This window comes from Podarcis bocagei, assembly GCF_964188305.1.
Source record: "Podarcis bocagei genome assembly, chromosome: 2".
In the NCBI taxonomy this organism is placed as follows: Eukaryota; Metazoa; Chordata; class Lepidosauria; order Squamata; family Lacertidae; genus Podarcis; species Podarcis bocagei.
Window position 1 is genome coordinate 112242739 of NC_138126.1, and position 22766 is coordinate 112265504.

The 22766-nt window shown below is 40.9% G+C and overlaps 1 protein-coding gene across 4 annotated transcripts in view; it reads left to right on the forward strand.

Annotated features, from left to right (window-relative positions):
• Positions 1-22766, forward strand: part of SPATS2 (spermatogenesis associated serine rich 2) — a 47009-nt gene that overhangs the window by 4332 nt on the left and 19911 nt on the right. For 3 of the 4 annotated variants that reach the window (XM_081181407.1, XM_081181405.1, XM_081181406.1), the window contains exon 2: positions 5264-5565. In XM_081181407.1, the coding sequence (XP_081037533.1) occupies positions 5541-5565 (25 nt within the window). In that variant the 5' untranslated portion in view covers positions 5264-5540. Of the gene's footprint in view, positions 1-5263; positions 5566-18768; positions 18866-22766 lie in introns of all 4 variants that reach the window. The other variant, XM_081181408.1, reaches the window with a different exon arrangement.

Consider the following 22766-nt stretch of genomic DNA (forward strand, 5'->3'; position numbering starts at 1 on the left):
TTTAAGTGTGTCCCCAGGATTGAATGACTAGGGTTACTATACCACTGGGCATAGCTGTTGAGCAGATTAAACGCTTTTAATCTGATTTTACTGGTTTTATTAGAAAAGAGCTTGCTACTTGTAAATTGTTCTCATTGATTGATTATATTCAATGCATATACAAAACTGAATAAGTCTATAAGTATTATAAACATTTTAGCAAATTCTGCATTAATGGGTGTGCAAGTAAATTTTTGCTTGGATGCCTCATATAATGGTTATAAAATAGGCAAAACTAATGATTGCAGAAGACCCAAGTTTCAAAATTCTTGTAACAATAAATCAGTGGATCACCATATCAAGTAAATCTGGATTTGTGGGTTGCCATACTAAAAAGGTTGGGAACCTCTGCTCTCTACTGAAGAGTGTGTATTGTGATGTTAGGAGTCTTGCTAGTAGATTTAGTGTAAAATGTAGGCAGAACTATTGACTTGACCAGCCTACTGCATAAATGAACTTGCCACAGAATGCTTTAGAATGATTTCAGATTTGTTTGTAATTACTCTTCAGTAGAAACCTAAAACTATTGTCCTACAAGTCTTACCTTACTCTATTTTATCAGCACTTGACTTTCCTTCTCGCAAAGACAGTCCCGCTGAATGCTTCAGACGAATCGGCATTGATGATAGTGTAGCAAACTTTTCAGATGATCAGATAGGTAGTATAAGGTAAATGTAAGCACAGTTCAGAGGACAGTGCAATAGTTCTGCTCAGGTATTTGTTTACGGATGGGAAGGGAGAAAATCACATTTTTTAAAAAGTCCTTCTTTTCTAACATTAAAATATTCACTGAGTGGACTTTATTTTTCTGGTGTGTGAAGAAAATACCCACACTTCTCCACTTCTTTTTTTTCATTCTGTGTAGCTTTTTGTACTTGTTTTACACTCATTTGAAGAGTTAGTTGAAAGCGGCTCACACATGATGTCCATGCAGATTTGCACTATCTGCACATGCTTGGAGCTGGACCTCCTTATTTCAGCAATAGAATTGTCATTTATCTTCCATACTTCCACTAAGCTATTTCATCTGATAGAGAAGGCCAGTATTTTCTTTCATTAATGTTAGGTCAGAGTTGTGAATTGCCACTCACCCAGTTGCATGTGGCAAGAAATAATTACTTCCAAATGACCAAATGTCAATCCTTTTCTTTTGGGGCCAAATACAACTTAAAATAGGTGCTTACAAAACTGTCTAGCTAGTAAGCAAATGTCATTATAGTTTTGTTTTTTTAATAAAAGCACGTAGACACTTCTTTCAGTTATAATCAGCACACTATATGGCTGACAACCTTTGGTATCTGGCCACATTCAGAAATGCTTTTAGATACTCTTTGTGCTGCTTCTGAATTTTGTGCTCCCTGATCTCTTGTGTATCATTCTGGAATCAGAAACACGTTCCTTCAAATGCCATTTTGGTGTGTTTGGCTCAAAGGTAAAATATTTCTCATCTGTTTCTTTGTCTTAGCTTAGCTGCTGTAGATTTAGATTTGTTCTTTTCCAGGTTCTGTTTCTATAAGATTTAAATACATTATTTTCTGACATTTTAAGTGTGCTTATTTCACAACTGTCTCTTGCATAAATATAATAAATGTACCCAATATTGCTCTTACATTTCACACTTCGATAATGTGCACTCCTACATTTTTAATCTGAGATTTATGATTTAATCTGGGGACTTTTTTTGAGTTTGAGGGAAGATTGATGGGATCCACAAATGTGCTTGCTAGTGGTGACCATATCTTTTTATCAAGTGAGGACAGCGTGGACAAAGTCTGGGGGTTAATCCTTGGAGTTGTGCTGAGCTGAGGCACTCGGAAAGTAGTATTCTTTATTTACCATTGGCTTAAATTTGCTAGCTTCTTTCTGAAAGTTGTTAACTCTAAACTTGAGGTCTCTTTCAAGGGAAAGCAGGATAAAACTGTTTTCAATAAATAAAATAAACTTATTTCCTGTTCCACCACAAGGCAGAGCAATTATATTTCACAGGATTAGTTAAACATCTGGCTGCCATCTTCTTGTATGAATATACACACATATAGTGAATCAATTTGTGCTCCACTTCTTCAAATAAAAACAAAAGAGCCCTGCTGGATCAGGCTAAAGGCCCATCTAGTCTAGCAACCTGTTCCCACAGTGGTTAGCCAGATGCCTATGGAAAGCCCACACGTAGGTTGTGAGTGCACTCTACTCACTTGTGATTCCTGGCAGTGTAGAGGCATGACACAGCTGATAGTGGATGTAGAACATAGCCACTGTGGCTAGTAGACATTGGTAGCCTTATCCTTTATGATCTGGCTAATGGTCTTTTAAAGCCATTTAATATGGTGGAGGGTCACTACATTTTGTGTGAGTGAATTCCATAGTTTAGCCGTGAGCTGTGTGAAGGACTTCACTTTGCAAAATCATTTATAAAGCTTTTTCCTCCAAAACTTACTTGTCTGTTTTTGTGGATGTGTTTTCATTAAAGAGTACAGCAGAGTAAAATCCAACATAGCCATAAATTGTGAAACCATGCTTACCTACAGACATGGTAGATGTAAACTGCACGCTACCAATTTGATAGAAATGCTTCATCTTGCTCTAAGACCTGTTGATTTCAGTTAGGAGTTAAGTGCATTCTTACATTTTTCTCATGAAATCAGTTGGACTAAAAAGCGCTTTGCTATGTTCGGACCAGGCTCCAAAATTAGGAAGTGTTTTGCATGTGAAGTTCTGCATAGTTTGGGCTGGATGTAGTCTTCCTGTTTGACAGAAATAGCTGTATAGTTGCAGTCAAATAATCAGCAAAGAGCCCCTGATGAATGTTAAAACGGGCATTTGGGAGCTGCTTCACAGGATATTAGCTACAGCCCTGTCTCTCCAAGTGCGGCAATGCACTGTATGTAAGGGTCTGCTGATAATCAGGAAGTCTCTGCAATGTGTACCTGTTTAAAATAAGTGTAGCAGTACTGTATGTCCAAAAGTGAGTGTGGCCACAGCATACACTTGCGCGCGCGCGCGCACACACACACACACACACTGAGCTGAACTGTATAGATCAGCTGAGGAGGGTGGTTATTGTTCCCCTGCCTTCTCATTAAGTGATCAATCTGGTGATGAGGGAGGGGCAGCTTGCATCCCCATGAGGCACTGGGCCGAGCAGAGAGGTTTAAACCTCTTCCCCACCACAGTGCTGTGCATAGTACTTTTCTTTTTGATGCCACTGCCAAAATTGGTGGGGTCAGAACATTTTTTCACTGGGCTAGATCAGGTCTCGAGGCCCAGTTTAACCACTCCTGATTTATATCATAATCTTTAGGCTTTGTTCACATTTATCCCTTGCCTCCCCTTTTCTCCTATGCTTCCTAGTCTTTCCCACTGTTGATATTTGAATTGTAAGGTGGTTTGCAGTGGGGTTCTGCCTCTCTCTTTTTTGCCTTTGAAGCTTTATGAAGCATCAAAACTATAGCTAGCACTGTATTAAATAATAAAATCCATTATATGGAAGAAAATCTATAGGAGTTGAAGGCTGAGCTCACGACCACTTAGAATATAGCTTTGGCCTCTGCTCAGATACAACTCTTAGTTCAAACTGGTTTGTTGGAATTGTTCACGCTGTGCGGAAGATTCAGATTTGCATGTTGCCACTTGGCCTATTTCCAAAATGTTGGCTTGAAATGTGACATCTGAACGTAGAAAACCGAGAGCATGGTTGGCTTCTGGCAGGATTAACAGTTGTCTGACTGCTAAGAGAGTGGCTGTGTGAAGCATCCCTTGCTTGCTACTTTGTTCCAGGGCATGTGCATTCTTACAGCAATTAACATGTCAAGTTAGGAAAAACTACTGTGCTTATATGTTCCCTTTAAAGCACAGCTTGCTCTGTGCTAAAAGTGTAACTAAAAATTTAATCACTTGTGGCTTCAATCCGCAGGTTCAATTTCTGCATGTAGAGGATACTCGTGACTTGTGAGGCAAGCCACCATTTAGATTTCAACTGTTGGATCATGGTGTCATCTGCAGTAGTTGGGTGCATGTTGCTCTTGCACCTGTATAATTGGCTTCTTTGGATTGAAGATTAATGCATTCATGTGGTACACAGGACAGAGCTGTTGGTTAATGGGGAAATGGATCACAACTGGAAGAATTGCCAGTCTAATTTCTTAGTGCCTTAAATAGGGCAACAAACTTTGTCTCAGTTGTCTTCTGCTCTTCTTTAAGAATGAGTATAAATAGTGAGAAACTGGTGGATAGTGATGAGAACCAGGGTTAGCAATTCTGTAATATATATATTTGTGTGCAAAAAGCTTGGTCATGATACATTAGTGAAAGTTCATATTTAAGCCTACCTAGTACAGTCCTGCATTGGAGGGTATCAATAAAAGCACCTTTTGACTACTACTTCATGTTTATCAGTCTTAAATATGATTTTTGTGCACATGTGTGTGCATGTGCGTGCCCCCCTGCCCCCATTTGAAAAACTCAAGTTCTTCTAGAATACAGACAGATGTTCTTGGATTCCAACTCTGATCTTCCATGACCATTGGCCATGCTGACTGGGGCTGATAGAATTTGAAGTCCAACAACGCTTAGAGCCTCACTTTCCCATTCCTACTGAACTGTACCAGTTTTTGTATTATCAGTGTAGGCACTATTGCTTTCCAGTTCATATGATGCTATGCATGACAAAGTTAATTGCTGGTTCTGGTAGTTACATTACTTTAAGATGACAACTGCAAAAGGGCATTTTTAAAGGACATCTAGAAGGATTATTATTTTGCAATATGAAGTGTTTACAATTAGGAGAAAAATGAGCAGCTGCTACTTCAATTACATACTACTACTCTGTTGCACTGTGTTGCTAAACCTTTAGGGAGTGCACAGTTCCAGGACTTCTCTCCCATTCTTTTAAGTCTAACCCTTAGAAAATAACATTTTTTTAAAAATACTGAAACTTGAAGTGCTGCTTCTGCTAATGAATTTTGAACAATAGTTTCAAAGTTTGTTTTACCAGAATGCAATAACTGCAGTGCTGGAACTGCAAGCTGTTTCAAATGCAGGGCAAAGTCTACCTGAAACTTTACAGAGTATCTCGATGGCTTTTTGTTGACCCCTTGTTCTGCAGTTCACTTTAAGCAACATGAATTGCATTCAGGTTAAAAAAAAACAACTATTGAAGAATGCATTTACAGACCACAATATGTCTGCCAGACTAATAAATCAAACTCTTGTATGTTTGCTTTTTCAGAATCTGAAAAACAGCAATATGAACTGCTGTGCTTGTGCTTCTTGACAGAAGGTGATGCTAAGAGGAAAAATCTACAGTGATCAACAGGTTGTCCAAGAAGGTTTTTGACAACTCGTCTGTTGCCTTGGAAGCTGGAGGATTGCTGTCCCCAAGCAGATATTTGCCATTTCCTGCCTTGATGCAAAGCAGCACTTGAATTAAACCTGCCACTCTCTGTTCCTTGAGGAAACAGATTCTTATTGCTGTGTAACTGAACACTAAATACAGGGAACCTATTATGTCTAAGAGGCAAAACCAAAAAGGTAAGATTTACGATACTAGACGGGCATATATAGTAAGAAGTGTTGTGTTACAGGCAAATGTCAAGTATGATTTTTTGTTCCTGCCGTTTTAGTCCACAGTAGAAGATAATTGCTCTAGATCGGCTATTCTAAAGTTGCCTCCCTAGTAAGAAAACACTCAATGTCTTCCAAAATGTGAAATGAATCCTAATGATGTGTTCCTTCACATCCCTTCCCTTCTTGACCCAAAGGAAGACAGCCCAGCAGCCTTTTGGCTTCCTGGTGTTGGTAATCAAGCAAACAAGGAGCATGAGAAAACAGGGTCGCTTCATGGTTCTCTGTACTTAACAGTGAGCAAGGTGTAATGAGGCAAATGGTCTCCTATGGCAATGGGTTGATATTCTGCCCCTTGACCCATTTGAGAGAGACACACACATTTCTGATCTGTCGAGGAAAAGCTGGTGTCTTTTCTAGGATCTGCCTCTACCTTCCCAGGGAGTCTTATGTGCCTCTGAGAACCACTGGTACAAGGATCATACGTCTTTTTCAAATCTGGTGTCGTTTGTGGCAGCTTATGTGTGCTGGTCCCGTGGGTTACCCAAGAGTTGAGGTCCCAGTCCGGTCCGTGGTCGAAGGTGCACCGTGGAGGCAGTATGTAGTAGCTGAAGCTGGGTGCAGGGCAGGGAGTCAGGAACAGGTATGCAAGCAGAGAGGCAGGGCGGGTCAGGAGCTCTGGCAGAAAAGCAGGACAGGGTTCAGGCAGGAACTAGCAACCAACAATGTTGCTCCTGCAACTTGGGACTGGGGCTGGCCGGCTTTTATCTGCCCCGAGGCATAGGGTGGCACCGATCCTCTGGTGACTTGCCTCTCCTGGCCTGGAGGCGAGCACTCCTCCTGCGGGAACTTAATTCCCTCCGCCTCTCTGCCCTGAGCCTCTGCAGCTCAGGAGAGGCTGGAGGGTTACCGGACGCAGAGGCAACCTCAGCTTCCTCTGACGGGGCTGAGAGTGGAGCACCTGCAGGCACCTCAGGAGCCAGAGCAGGCTCAGCTGATGCCTGCACCTGAGGATCCAGCACAGGTGAGGACCCTTCAGGCTCATGCCCCGCCCCCGGCTCAGCTGGTTCTGGAGGCAGGGAATCCTGTGCAGGCTGGGATCCCTCAGGTTCAGCATCCGAGTCCGAATCCCAGGCCATCACATTATGTCACAGAGGATTAACAATTTGTGTGAAGGAGAATTTCACATTGTTTAATTTGCAAAGTCTTGAGTCCTTGAATACAAGGGACTTGTTAAATGGGTCTCTTAGGGCAGAACTAGATGTGGCTCCTCCTGAAAATGGTAGCTGCCTCCCAACTAGCGCCCCACTCCTCACAGTAACATCCAGCAAAACTTAACTGTATTCTGATGTCACAATGTTGTACATTTCCCTGAATACCCCTAGCAGCAGCAAATAATATAAAGTAGCAAAACACATCATTACATGAAATTGGGAGACAGGTAAGATTTACTACATGTTATAAAGGAGAGAGTTAACATACACCTTGGGTTTCTGTCAACAGCTGTAGATTTCTTGCCAGTTCTTTCTGGCTTGGGGTTGTGCTTTTCCTGTATGCGTCAGGTTTTGTTTATTAAAAGCTTTGTATGCCACAGTTTGATCTAAAAGATCTGGGATAGCTAACAGTCCAATAGCAATAAAACTAATAATACAAAGTAACAGAGCAAATATTTTAAAATGGACAGTGCACAACAGGAAACAACTAATTGAATTCAGCAGCAGGAAACAGTGGAAACAGAAAACAAAAGTGCTAAACTTTGAATTATAAGGTTCTCTTAAGAAAAGCACTGCCTTTGGCATGAATATCAGCAGAAAAGGTTGGAAAGCTCTTCTGCTGGAGAGTAGCGCAGATACGGTGCCACTGTCAAGAAGGCTTTGTCTTTGAAACTCTCCATCATAACCATTCACAATTTCTGAGAAAGACATCAGCCATTATTAAGATGTCAGTAGGCTCCCCTGAAACAACATGACTTGGAACTTTTGCCTTTATTTGTAACTTAGCCCTTTGGGGCTGACCTCTTCCATGACAGTTTCTTCATGGAAGACTACACTGATGTACATGCCTTGTAGTCTTTTTCACCATTGAACACAACTTGTGAGCAACATGGCACACCTTTGACATAGCTAGTTCTGAATTTAAACCTTAATTCTGCTAGTGTTGATCCACAACCCATTTTCAAGTTCCTGATCTTTATTGGTTGACTTCATTTTTTATGATTGCTTGGATTATTAAGAAAAAGTTGCTGACAAAAGAACTCTCCTGCATTTGCAGCAATCCTAGTGTGCAGCAAGGGACGCGGGTGGCGCTGTGGGTTAAACCGTAGAGCCTAGGACTTGCCGGTCAGAAGGTCGGCGATTTGAATCCCCGCCACAGAGTGAGCTCCTGTTGCTCAGTCCCTGCTCCTGCCAACCTAGCAGTTTGAAAGCACATCAAAGTGCAAGTAGATAAATAGGTACCGCTCCGACGGGAAGGTAAACGGCGTTTCCGTGTGCTGCTCTGGTTCGCCAGAAGTGGCTTAGTCATGCTGGCCACATGACCCGGAAGCTGTATGCTGGCTCTCTCGGCCAATAAAGCAAGATGAGCGCCACAACCCGAGTCAGCCACAACTGGACCTAATGGTCAGGGGTCCCTTTACCTTTACCTAGTGTGCAGCACAGTGAGGCCTGCCTGTTGCTGTAACCCCACTACAAACACAAGACCCAAACTGGAGAAATGCTTACAACCTCATGCAGTATTTACAGTCTATACACACTGTTACTATAAACAATGGAATACTGCTAAAAGTCTGTTTCAGCACCGGGTATTTTTCAAGTTCGCGTAAAGCCAGTTTCTAGTTGCTGGAGTATTTGTTAGATTCCAGCTTGAGTTGTTGCCGAGCATGAATCCCCAACTTTAGTGTAATTCAAATTGCTTGCAAATTTATATTTCACTGCTCAGTATCTCACTGTATGACACACCTAACCAATTCCAGTTTAAATATCTCCTAATAGGTTCTCATGGCAATCTCAGACTGTCAGAACACTTTCCCTTTCACTTCACCAGCCCAAGAAATGCGTAAGCACAGCTTCAGATTTCTCAGTTTATATCACTCCCCTAACAAGACAATACCAGTTTTTAAATAACTATTATTTCAATTGAAAACATGCTGCATTCAGCTGACTATCCTCATTATAAATCAAACTTCACATTTAAGCAACTAGATGTTAATGTATGCAATGCAAAAAAACACTCCAAGTTGAGAAAGTAGAATGGTAGTGGGGTCTTTCTTTTCTCTTTTTAAAAAAAGATGTGTGTACTTCAGGTGTATGAATGTGTTCCTAAAATGTTAATGGAGCCTCAAGCATTTTGTTCTAACCTTGCTCTTGTGTTCACCGATCAGTAATTCTTCAAGCTCTACTTGTTTGCCCTACATACACATTATCTGACATGTAGTCTCTTGAAATAAAAAATTTTCTATCTCTGGGATTAGTTTGTTTTTAACTGTAAGGATTGTGCACAAGAACACTTTCCACACTTAATACTGCCCACTTGCAATAGAGGGTATCAACTATATTGGAATGAGCTATTTTGTCTTTTATATTAAATAATTGGTGGTGTAACAGGTAAATCCTGGAATATCTCTTGCCAGTGTTTCAACACACTGCATTCTATGGAAAAAGGCATTCTATTCTATTCCATTGACCAAAAATATTTTTTTTTTTTTGTGAACCAACTTTTTATCTTGAAGCAGTTCACTTCTATGATACATCTTTGCTCTGTATTTTGCTCTTCTGATAACAGCCTGAGGATAACCTCTTTACATACTACACTGATGTTACAAATCTGAACAAGTACAATTTTAGTCTTAGAAACTGTGCAGATGGTAAATCGCTTCTGAAATGAACTGAATGATTCTATAATGTAAAATAGTATTCTGATCAATAGGTTTGCTGTAGTTAATTTGTCTATTCCACTTAAAAGTTATTATATGGTATTTCTTGTAACCCTGTGTGATTTTGTGAACCTTATGTGAGGATCAACTGTATCCATAGGAAAAAAGTCATCCACTGCACAATCTAGATAAGCAATAATGTAAATATCAATATATATGCCATAATATAACAAATATATAGGTATTTCTTTCTTGGAAATGACTTAGTTTGAACCAAGTGCTCCATATACAAGTTAGAAATATTAAAAGCAACTGGACTTCCCATAATAACTAAATGGTAATAAAGTTTCTCCCAGGTCTTTAGCTAATTAAGCAATCTGTGACCTTTACAACCGGGGGGGGAGGTGTTATTGTTTTGTTTGCTACTATGTTAGGTATTTTTGTGTTTTTATGTTGTGAACTGCCCTGTGATCCTCAGAAGAAGGGAAGTGTGGGAATTTAAAAATAACTACACGAATGAATGAGTCTTGCTGCTGTGCCATAATACCAGTATATCTGAGAACCCCTCACCAAAGCAGCTGGATATGGTCTCTGTATGCCAAACTTCTAGAACAGAAATTACATAATTGACTGGACATTCCTTATTCCAGCTGCTAAATTGTTATGAGTACTACTACTCACACTGTGGAAAAAGAGTTCTGACCCCCCTTCCCCAAATCCTAGAGCAGACACTTTGTTCCAGACTACGTTATGTTCCACGGTATAAATGCTTAATTACAGTTGCATTAATAATCTGTGCTGTAATGTCTGGAAACAAGAGGCATGGAAGGAAGGGTTATACTTTTATCATAGTCTTGGGTTACTAGCTTACTGGAATTATTTGTATTTTTTGAATTGCATCTGTTTACCCAGACAAAAAGCTTGTGGGAAAGTAAGCCCAATGCTGTTAAGCTACATAATCAATTAACAGTGACATATATGTATTGGAGAGTAAGGAAGGTGGGTGGGACAAGACACTGTATTCTAGCTATATTGTTGTTTTTAAATTCTGGTAGCTTTCACCCTTGTCTAGTGGATTATTGAAGTCTCTGCAAAGGCAAGAATGGGAAACCCCCGATGACACACTTTCTGGCACCAGAGCTGGAAAATTGTTCTTGTTAAAAAAGGCATTGGTGTTATACAGCCATAAACTCTGCTCAGGACAGCCCAACTTTCAAAGTAAGGCGTGCCACCTTTAGGTTATACAAGAGTTTGAGCAGCTTGGTGCCTGGGATTTTTTTCCAGGCTTGTCAGCAGCACTGTGAAGACCAGTCTTCTTCAGATGTACCTGACATACGGGCGTTGCCTTACACAGGAGAATCTGGGCTCATTCTTTCCCCCCTTCTTGCCACTTAAAAGTACTGATGAGAATGTTTCATTCTGCTTCCTCCTTTTCTTACAATAAAGGGGAAAAGATGCCGTATTTTTTGCTCTATAAGACGCACCAGACCATAAGACGCACCTAGTTTTTGGAGGAGGAAAACAAGAAAAAAAAATATTCTGAATCTCAGAAGCCAGAACAACAAGAGGGATCACTGCGCAGCGAAAGTAGCGATCCCTCTTGCTGTTCTGGCTTCTGGGATAGCTGCGCAGCCTGCATTCGCTCCATAAGACGCGCACACACATTTCCCCTTACTTTTTAGGAGGGAAAAAGTGAGTCTTATAGAGCAAAAAATATGGTACATCTTTGTATCTGAAGCAATGGTATTATGTATAGGGCTATGCAGTGCATTTTTTCTTTAAAAAATGTTTAGGAGTGCTGCTCTCATTTTGACTCAAGAAAATCATTTTATCATTCAAATCGGGGGAAATAAATACAGTAAATGGACAAAAGTACAAAGATTCACAAAATGTTTAGGGGTATGTGTACCCCTGCGTACCCCTAGGGAAAAAGCACTGGGGCTATGACTGCCTGAATCAATCCAGCTTAGCTAGTGTGGATCAGCAAAGATTCAGGCTTACTTCAAACATTGCACACTTCTAAACAGCGGCCACTGTCATGTAGTGCATATAATTTTGCCCACCTTTATTTTATTATTGCAATTTCTCATGCCTTTATTTCACCATCTGTATATGAACTGGGAAGCTGCAGTAAGGAAAACACATGTGGCAGTGACAATAAATCCTGTATAATCTTTGCCCAGGCATAAAACAGCTGAGAACTGTATCTCTGTGTAGTGTTTAGTAGTTGAAACATCTGGTTTCTTTTTCCTTTCTCATTGCACAAGAACTAAATATTTTTAAATGAAGTCATAAAAGCAGAGTGATTTAACTGCCAGTTTTCAGTGGAAAAGAAGCCTAGTTTAATATTGTTGAAAATAATATTGCATCTTCACTGAAGAGATACAAAGAAAATCCATTTTTCTGGACCTAGTTTGGTGAAAACCTGACATTACAGAACTCCTCAAGCTACAGCTCTTAAAATTTAGCTAAGTTGTATTTGGAGTAAACCCTTTGAAATCAGTAGATTTACTAAAAATCAGTCCACTTCATTTTAGTGGGTCTATGCTGAGTATGACTTAGTAGTTCAGAGCAGTCTTCCCCAGCTGTTCTTTCATTCCCGCCACCCTCACAGGCATGCTTGGTAGGCACACGGGAGAGGGCCTTTTCAGTGGCTGCTCCCAGACTTTGGAAATCCCTTCCTATAAAACCTATACTGGCTCCCTCCTTGTTGCCCTTCTGCCAGCAAGGGTAGGCTTCCTTGTTCCAACAGGCTTATGGGAGTTCACTGCTTTTTATGAAAGCTCTGGTGCTGTGGTATTTTTATTGTAATTATTAGTATGGTTTTAATAGATTTTATGTATGTATGTAGTTTTAGTCCTGTTGATGTTCAGTTGTTTTTTCTATGTTTTTAGCAGTTCTTATTTTTACCTGCAAGTCTCCTTGAGTCCCATCAGGCAGGCAGGCAGGCAGGCAGGCATACACCCACCCACCCCTCGTGCCCTCCAGATGTTTTGGACTTAAATTCCCATCAGCTCTAGCCAGGAAGCCTATAATGGCTGGATCTGGAGGGAGTTATAGTACAAATAATCTGGAGGGAACTAAGTTGGAGAAAGCTGGTTTAGTGTTTTGTCTAGATATGGGCAATACATTGGGTCTGTCTCTCTCAAAAAAATTCAAGTATATTTAGTTGCATCTTCTGCCTCTAATGTCTGAAACGTGGGTGTTCATCTACCTCTTCAATAAAATGAATAAGAGACTGTAATATTTTGTGGTAAAACCTAAAATAACTGGTTCAGAGGAGTTGGGAACAAATCCAATTAAAATTATGTTAAATAAGAACTTCAATAAGTAGTCTTCGGGTTACTTTGCTGTTCCACCCCTAAATTGATCCTACTGCTTTCAGACTGAGATCAGTTGTAAGTGAGGTTGCTTGGCTTACAAAATTCTAGCAGCTGACTTTTCAAATAGGAATTCTCTGGATTTTGTGCTAGTCCCACTAGTGCAAAGGGAATTCCGCCCTCTCATGCCCTCAGGTGCCCCCGAGGACCCCCCATCAGCTCAGGGGGACTGGGAGAGAACCCCCAGAACAGCACACAGGAGGAGGAGACTGGAGATTGTTCTGTCTGGCAAGCTGAAATGCTTGCACTGACGGAATGATCATTTTAGCGTGATGTTGAATTCTGTGTCTTTTTGGGGGAACTTAATTGGAATCTGATAAGCCACTATTGAAAGAGGGGCTCAAAACCTGTCATAGCATTAGATTACAGTATATTGGATAGCGTTCTGGGCTTGGATAGGAAAAACCTTGGCTCAGATCCCATCTCAGCCCTAACGCCTGCTTGATAGCATAGTTCGCAAGTCACTGTCTCTTAGCCCTAAGTATAATAGCCTACCTGCAGAGGGTATAAGAATAGAAATAACTAATGTAAGCTGTGCTGACTTCATTGGTGAAAGAGCAAGATATAAATCCACAAGGCTTTGTCACCAGTAGAGGGCCTGGCAGCTGCGCAGAAAAGCTACTGATCCCTCTGTCCAATTTGAGTCCTTTGTTGGTTAACTTTTTCAAAACAGAGTTCACATGGTGAACTCTTGATTGGCCAAAGCAAAAGAGAGACTTCTGTACTTTTAACTAAAGATTATTATATATCTGCTTCTTGGAAAACAGGATGTGCTTAATAGATTAAAAACCAGAAATCAAACAGCCTGTGAGAAATAGTGCTCATACTTTCTTTTGCATTGCCAACTGTTGGAACAGTAGACACCGAGTCAAATTGAACAGGTGTGGGTAGAAAAGCGTCTGGAGCTTACATTTAAAAAGTATTAATTTAGTTTCCATCTGTACAGATGATCTGCAAGAGTACAGATGATCTCTGTGGGGACTGAACCCCAGAAAGTAGTTGATCTATTTAACATCTTAATCTGGAAAGTGGCTTTACAGGAGGTACTTTTATCAAGGGAGGGCATTCCACAGGGTGGGCACCACTACCGAGAAGACCCTCTGTCTGGTTCCCTGTAGCGTCATTTCTCACAGGGAGGGAACCAGCAGAAGACCCTCTGAGGAGGACTTCAGTGTTTGGGCTGATCAAAATATCCTCTTCAGTTCTTTATAAATCCTTTGATTGTTATTCACCATGTACTTTAAAGAAGTTATTAAAGAACCACTCTAAGCATGTTTACTATCTTGTCAAAATGTGTCTTACCTGATTGCATCCCATCATTTTACCAGCAGTAGCTAACATGTGTTAAACTCCTCTCTGGTACTTCTGGCTTAGTTACCCTTGATTTTGAATTCCCAGTTTGAAAGAATGAGCAAGTTACAAAAGTAAACAACTGCAAGGATCACAGTAATGGGCACATTCGGTTGTAACTACAGAGGATCAGTAGATTGAGACCATAATTTTATCACTATTTTGATAAAATTATGGTCTCAATCTACTGATCCTCTGTACACTTGGGCTTGCAGTTGGATTTTCTGTTACCTCTCAGCAACAACTCCCATAGTGTGCATCAGGAGTCCCACTTGCACACAAATTTCAAAAGCTGGCTTGTTCTCCCAGGGAAGCTGCTGTTGAAAGATCAGCGTTTTTTAAAAAATGTAGATGTATCTACAGCTTGTATATTCTGTTTCCACCATTTATCTCCTGGTTTCCTAAATTGAGCTCATAATTTTATCACTACTTAAAGTCGTGTAGCTACAACTGTATCAGTGTGATCTTTGCGGTTACTAACTCACTTTGGTTGTTAAACAGAATTTGGAAGACATTTTGGCTTTTGGGGCCTTACCTATTAATTCTCCATTTCTTTTCCTGTTGTACCCCTTCTCCCCTATCTTCCTGTGTACATCAGACTGTATGTCTATGGGAAGGGTGTATCTTTAATTTGGTTTATACAACTGCTAGAAAGGAATGTTACTGGGGGGTTTTAAATCAAAGTAATTGTCAAAATTGAAAGCTCCTATATTTCCCATTCAGTATTTAGAGCAAACCCTGACTTTTTAATTATTTGCAATAGGAACCAACCTTTTCAAAATGCAGCTCGGGAACCATGTTATTCCACCATCACCATTGATGTTCAGACATTGTGAAAATGTTGTGTTTTTTTCTAAGTACCCAAGGAAAGTTTCGGCTCATAATTCTTGCACCCTAACGTAATACTTCTCTTCTAGCAGAATATATATGTGCATTTGAATTATGGTTTCTTTTAGCTCAGATGCATGATTTTTCTGTGGCTTATTACAGAATGATTCTAACTAATGCCAGTGCGGAAGACATTAGTCATAAATTTAATGTCTTCCCATTATAACTAGTTATAATTTCCATGGAAAAGCACTGGTAGGCATTTGAGCAATGCTCCTTGATGGTAACAGTACAAGTAAATATTTTTAAGATTCGTTCTGCTAATTCACCATTGTCAGAAGTATTAGCAATAGAGGCTGTAAATTTCAGAAACTGAAATGCCAATATCCCTGCATGACCCAGCTGTTTCTTTTGAGCTGATAGTAGAGAAGCAGATGATGTCCTAACCTTTGGACAGCTCAAAGTGAATTTGCAAGCTACTTCATGCATCTCAAAGTGAATGAGTACACTATGGTTGAGTGTATCATGCGTGACCATGTATTACCGGGGGGAGGGGGGGATTCTTCTTGAGAGGCATTTACTCACACTTACATTGTAGTGAGCAACAGCTGTTCTCGGCTTCTTATGACATCTATGAAAAAATAGTTGCTCCTATGTATAATGGTATACGTTGTGGGTGCTTGTAATGTTTTCACTTATTTCTTAGCATGTGAAATGGTTCTTGAGAGTTGGAGTTGATTAAAAGACATACTATTTCTTATATGTTACAGGTAACTGCATTTGTGGACTTGTGGTACAAAATTGATAGATATCAATAGATTAGCTACATTAGGGGATTTAGAAAAATGTATTTTAATATAACTATTAATTGCTATAGAGACCTGTTTTTCTTAATCCACTGCATGTGTTGTTGTTTCTTTTTTAGAATTATAAATTAGCATTCTACCTCCTCCCTAGTTACTTAAAAGATGGAATAATCTTTGTATGTCAAATATTGACATTATTACTAGTTTACAAATTTCCAAAATTGAAGATGATTACTGGTTTTTTAATGCAATTTTTAATTTATCTAATGCTGTATTTTCAGATAGGACTAGATTGGCTGAACTTAAGAAGGTGCTTGAATTTCTTGCTGTTGCTTCTTCAGTGCAGCTGGGAATGACTTGAGAGGACAGTTTCTCTCCTGTAATTTAAAAATTACCCTAATGGTCTATTTTGTTAAGTTTTCACTTATAAAAGCAGCAAGATTTCACCGTGCTCTTGGGTTTAAATTACTAGGTGTGACTTGCTGTTGCCTGTAAATTGGAGGGCAGCTGCTCTTAAATAGAATTGGAAGGTAATAACAGGATGAGTAATTAGAGGTGCCCCAAAAGTATTTCCTGGCATCTCCAGGAAAGCAAAGAGTGTTTTATTCACCCAGTCAACTTGCTCTGTATTATTGGAAGTGTTATCTTGGAAGCTAAGTGCCACTTAATGCTAAGCGTGACAGATGTGTTTCAAGTATGCACTGTCTGTGTTAGTGTGTGATGGACACCTTAACATTTGAAGGTATTTAAACACACAGGACCATGCAACAGACATGAGCTTTGGAGCCATGGTTGACTGTGTCTACATGTACAGATGTGAATATCCACCTCACAATGCTACATCTCTTTTTGCATGTCCATAGAGCAGTCTTTTATACAGACTGTAAAGTTGCCCTTATAGTGCAGTTAGAAATGTTTTCAAAGCACCTTTTATATTTGGCTCTGCTCAACTAATTCTGGTGATTGTAAGATTTATCCCAACACAGTGGTTCTCCAAGTAGAAAGCTGGCCTTTACGGTAGAAGATCACTAGGTCTGTGATTGCCAAGTATGAAGGAAAATGAAAGTTCAGTTTGCCCACCATCCTGGCCGCTTTAACCAGGACAATGCTAGAACTGTAAGATTTTCCTCATCTGTACCAATTCAGGCAGCAGATGGTGATCATGTTTGAATTTTCTCCCCCATGCCTGCTAACTCTGTACATGGAAAACTAGGAAAGAATGTAGAACCTAGCTTCCTTCCTTACCTTTTAGGGTTTTTTATTTGTTTTATTTTATTGTGGAGAATGTGGCTGCAGCCTGAAGTTACACAGTACAGAGAAAGGGCTCATTATAAACTGGCCAACAGCCTTGCAGTAAAAAGGGTCACTGTGACAATTTGAGAACTGCAGTGCCAGCATTGCACAGAATTTCTTCATACTATATCCTGTTTTTTTGTATAGCTAGGCCATCAAAGAGATCTATTGAAAATACACACAGCTTCGTGCAATAGTGAATTCACTAGGGGCAGGGACGTGTCTGCTTTTTGCTTGTAAAATTCTGTAGAGCATTGTCAGCCGTGATATAACTGAACACGATAATAATCTGTTCACCCCCCCTTAATCTCCTAATAAACACCTGTCTGTGCTTGAAGTGCAGCTCCAATGACAAGTAGAAATCCCAATGAATAATTTACAGAAGTATGTTAGTTTTGCAGTACTGCCAAATGTGCATAATTTTCTTGTTGAAGATGTCATGTTTCATCGTTTTCTAGAAGCTGCTGTTCATAATGTGGTGGATTATGCTGCATTGATAGACTTGTGCTGTTGATACCATAATGAGAGGTTTTCAAGTATAAACATCTGATGAGTGGATCACCTTTTTAACAAGGAAAAGAAATTCAGAAACAAAAAGTTTTTGATGTGCTCAGAGATATTTTAGGAAAGCTTTTGGTGCTGATATGTAGAGCTAAGTTATTGTGCAGGTTAGTTGCAAGTTCTCCTTGGTCTATTTTCGTTCCTTACTGGCATATTCTTTGTAAAACAGCAGGGTCTTAACCCTCCTGCGTTTTCTGCCTTCAGAAGGAGGTTGGTTGTTCCTCACCTGTCTCCTCCACAATGTTCTCCACTCTTTCACTTGGACTTGGCTACGCTCATGCACGCCAGTGCTCATCACTCATATAGCTTGCTATATGCAAGCACATGGTCTGCTCTTGGTCAAAAAACAAAACAAAACTGCTACATTCATTCTCATCACAGCACTAGGCTGAAAGGAGAAGTTTCTTCTCTGCTCAGCCTAGCACTGTGATGGGGAGGAGAGTTATCTTTTCTACTGTTCAGAGAGAGTGATACCCCCCCCCAGCCACCATCTGAGTTTGATGCTTCCCAGTGCAATGGTGGGGAGGAAGTTGGGCTGGCAAGTCATTTAAAGCAGCTTGGGCGGCCTGATTCACTGCTTTGCCACCCGTCTTCTAGACAAGGGCAGCAAGGGAGAAGAGGTGGGGTCATTAAAGTGTGCAGGAGTGGTAAAGTTGGAGGAAGGTTATTTGTTAAAAACTTACTGCCTTGTAAGAGAAAGTATGGCAAGGTTCTGAAGTGCTTTAGTGCCAAGGAGTTGTGTCACATGTGGAAGTGGATGAGTTACTAGAGTGGAGGGTCATCACATTGTCTGAAATGTGGGGAAACGTAGTGATTTGGTAGCAGAACACTAGTTTAAAGTGAGGAAACCAAGCTAAACCAGGTGACGCTATAAGTCATATATCAGCCTCATTTACATATAAAGCTGGAACGCAGCCTTACTTACAGTAAGTGAGCATAGGACCAGGGACACTGAACTTTTCCTCTTCCCATGCCTTACCTCTCCCCATGCCTGTTGAACTACTTTTCCAAGGAAGTGTTCAGCATCCCTCTCCTCTCCATTCATTCTAAAAGAAGATCCAGCTAACCTCCTATTTCGTAGGTGAGTGGAGTGAATATATGGAAAGAAATATTGTGCATGCCAGCATCGCATCTAGTTTGACCCTTGTGATCTGTACTTTGGGGAGTTGCATGGAAAGGTCAGTATAAACTGTCACTGATAATGGGCTTATTATGTAACTTCCACTATTGACGTGGCAGATGGATGGCATATCATCTGTGACTGTATCCATGGTCGTGCTTACAGAAGCATGGATTACAATATGCATGCTTAAGATGTTTCTAAATCAGGATATGTTGGGGTTCACTGATTATGAAGCCCATTTTCTGTCATACTAAATTAGAAGTGAATAGCTTGCCTTTCCACTAAGTATATCTTCTTGTTGGCATTGTTTTGAGAGAAGGTGCAGGGTTGGGTTTAACTTTAGTAGAGAACTTGGCAAACTGGTTGGATCTTTACAATGTTGGACAGTTACTATTGAGCATCGTGTGTGTGTGTGTGTGTGTGTGTGTGTGTGTGTGTGTGTGTGTAAAATCACTCTCTCCCTATATGCACACAATGTTATTAACACTTGGTTATCTTTCAAGGTGTGGGCACTGAAACTACAGAAGTTTCCCCAAGAAAGTTAGGGCCAAATAATGGATAATGCTATGGTCTGCGACGTGTTTCCAGGATTGCAGCTATTTAACAAACTAGTTTTGGTGTGGTATGAAAAAGAGTGGTTTAGAACAATAGCCTTGAATAAAATGACTTGTAATGGCTACATACATACCTTAGACTCTTTGTGAAAGGAAGCTGTGAACAGTTAAGGTTTTGAGTCTATGGCAGCAATGGGCAGAGTTCACACTTTCAGGATCTGCCTCATTTTTTACTGGAATCCCGAGAGAGCCACTAACTGGAGGCATGTGCAAAAGAGATAGATTTAAAGAATTCTAGGCCCAGGAATTTGGTTTAAGTCCCAGAATTGAGTGAAGCTCACAGCCCTTTTGCACACAAGTCTTTGTTCTCCCCCTCTGCCAGCTTTCTTCATTTTAGTGGCATTGGGGGGGGGGTTATTGTGCTAAACAAGGTGCCAAAAATCCTGGCTGATACATTTCAAAAATACATTTCAAAAATACATTTCAAAATTCCCTCAGTTTCCAAATAGATTATGATCTACCTTCTGCCCACCCCCTGGTCTATGGAATTGATCACATCCACTCAAAAGGAAGAGCTTCAGCGTGCCATGAGCTTAAGAAAAAACAACAATCATAAAGGGCAAACCTCTTCTGCTTTCAGTGGCTTGATCATACTGTGAATGCATACTTGCTACTCAAGTTCTGGAATTGCAAGCTGCTGCTTATGAAAACAAAGACTGCTGTGTCATTGTTAGCAGGCAAGCTGAGATCTTAAGCACCTAAAGAGGAGCAGTTAACCGATAACTGTCTTGGCTGCTTTTTTTCAACCATTTCTTAACAAAGGAAAGAGAATCCAGAGTCATGAAAAAGCATGTTTCATGAAAACATTCCCCAACAATAGCAGATCCTACGCACAACAACTTGCATCAAGGGTCAGTGCAGTATCTATTAAAGTCAAACAAGAGGTCGGCATATTGATTAGTTTGTGAATGGACTTTGAGAGATAGATGTTACATTTTTACTGCCTTGGAGGACTTTGAATTTTGGGCATGGAGGCAAGATACAGAAGCTAGATAAATTGTGAATGGGCAGTAAAATGGCAAGTGCATTTCAATGTAAACAAGTGTAAAGTGATGCATGTAGAGGCCAAAAAACTTGATTTCACATACCGTATTTTGCGCCCCATAAGACGCACCGGCTCATAGGACGCACCTAGTTTTTTTGGGGGGAAATAAAGAAAAAAAATTTATTTCTCCCCCAGGTGCGGGGCTGGAAGAACCAGGTCGGGGAACAGCGGGAAGGCGCGCTCCGCCTCCCCGCTGTCCCCCGAGCTTGTGGGGCTGGCGATGGGGAGAAGTGCGCTGAGCCTGGGACTGCAGGCACCTCTGCGCAGCCATCGGGAGCCAGGCGGGACTTCGCGGCCGGCTCCCGATAGCCGCACAGAGCTGCGCTGAGCCCGGGACTGCAGGCAGCTCTGCGCGGCCATCGGGAGCCTGCATTCGCCCCATAGGACGCAACGTGATAATGTTCCTAAAATTATGCATGGAGGAGTGAATAGAGAAATGTTTTCTCAATGTGCTAGAACTTACAGGCATCCAGTGAAGTTGAATGTTGGAAGATTCAGGGCAGAAAAAAAGGAAGTACTTATTCACACAGCTCATCATTTGAGTGGAATTTGCTCCCACAAGGGGCATCATGAGTAGCAGTTGCATGGCTTTGAAAGAGGATTAGACAAATTCATGGTGGATAAAGCTATCAGTACCAATCAGGGCTATCATCTGCCTTCTTGGTAGGAGGCAGCATGCTAGAAACTGCAGGTCAGAAGAGCGCTGTTCTGCTCAGGTTCTACTTGTGCATTTCTCATGGGCATCTATCTGGTTGACCACGATCAAGCAGTCAATCATTTTATTTGTATGCTAACTTTCCAAAGTTATAGCCATGCTCAAGGTGGCTAGCATAATTACCAACATAATAAAAGTAGTCATAAACAAGCAAACATCAATAAGTACACATTGAACCATTTCTGAATAAATCATAAGATCTAGATTAAATATACAGTGGTGCCCCGCAAGACGAATGCCTCGCAAGACGGAAAACCCGCTAGGCGAAAGGGTTTTCCGTTTTTGAGCTGCTTCACAAGACGATTTTCCCTATGGGCTTGCTTTGCAAGACGAAAACGTCTTGCGAGTGTTTCGATTTTTCCCCGCCCCCCCTTTTTCTAAGCCGCTAAGCCGCTAATAGCCTTTTAGCCGCTAAGCCTTTAATAGCCGCTAAGCCTTTAATAGCCGCTAAACCGCTAATAGCGCTAATCCGCTAATCGGGTTGCTTCGCAAGACGAAAAAACCACTAGACGAAGAGACTCGCGGAACGGATTAATTTCGTCTTGCGAGGCACCACTGTACCAAAAAAAAAAAAAACCCCAATACCAGCAACACCCCACAACAATACCCCCTAAATGATACCCCAGCCAAGAGTCTGTCCAGTAGCCTCAGCTTTTGCAGCTGGAGTCAGTCAGGGTCCTGCCCTCCCAGGCCAGGTGGGAAAAGGTCTGGGAGGGGCAGGGCAGGGAGCAGGATGAGTGCAGGATTTTGGAATAGATTGGCTACTGGCCAGATACAACTGCTGTTCTTAAGTTCTTTCACTATAAACCCAGGGTAGGCAGAAAGCAGATGGAGATCTACAAGCAGATTGCAGAATGATTAAGAGTACGTCAGGTGAGTTTCTGACCCCAAACTGTTTAACAATAGCAAAATGTATTCCCCACTCCCTATTGGTTTTGAATACCTGTAGCATCTCAAATGTAGATTTTGCTCTCCTATATGCAGGTAATCCCTGTTATTTGGGTGAATGAGTTAACTGGCTCCATCCTTTTCATAAGTAAGCCCACAGGCATTACTAGCCTGCAAAGGTCTTTATCAGCATGCTGAGGGATTTGAGGTCTTGATAGGACAGGCAACTGAACCAACCAAAAACAAGAATTTCAGAAGAAATGAATGCAAAGTTCCACATCTAGGTAGGAAGAATGAGATACACACATACAGAACAGTGTAGCACCTAGCTTGACGACAGGATATGTTTAAAAGATATAGGTGTTAAAACAGAAACTGAATATGAGTAGGAATGCTGAATAATTTTGTTCATTGATGCTCTCTGTGTTGTGGGCTGTAGTTCCCATAATCCCTGACCATTGGCCAGTCTAGATAGTTGTTAGGAGCTATACAGTGGTACCTCGGGTTACATACACTTCAGGTTACATATGCTTCAGGTTACAGACTCCACTAACCCAGAAATAGTGCTTCAGGTTAAGAACTTTGCTTCAGGATGAGAACAGAAATCGTGCTCCAGCGGTGCAGCAGGAGGTCCCATTAGCTAAAGTGGTGCTTCAGGTTAAGAACAGTTTCAGGTTAAGTACGGACCTCCGGA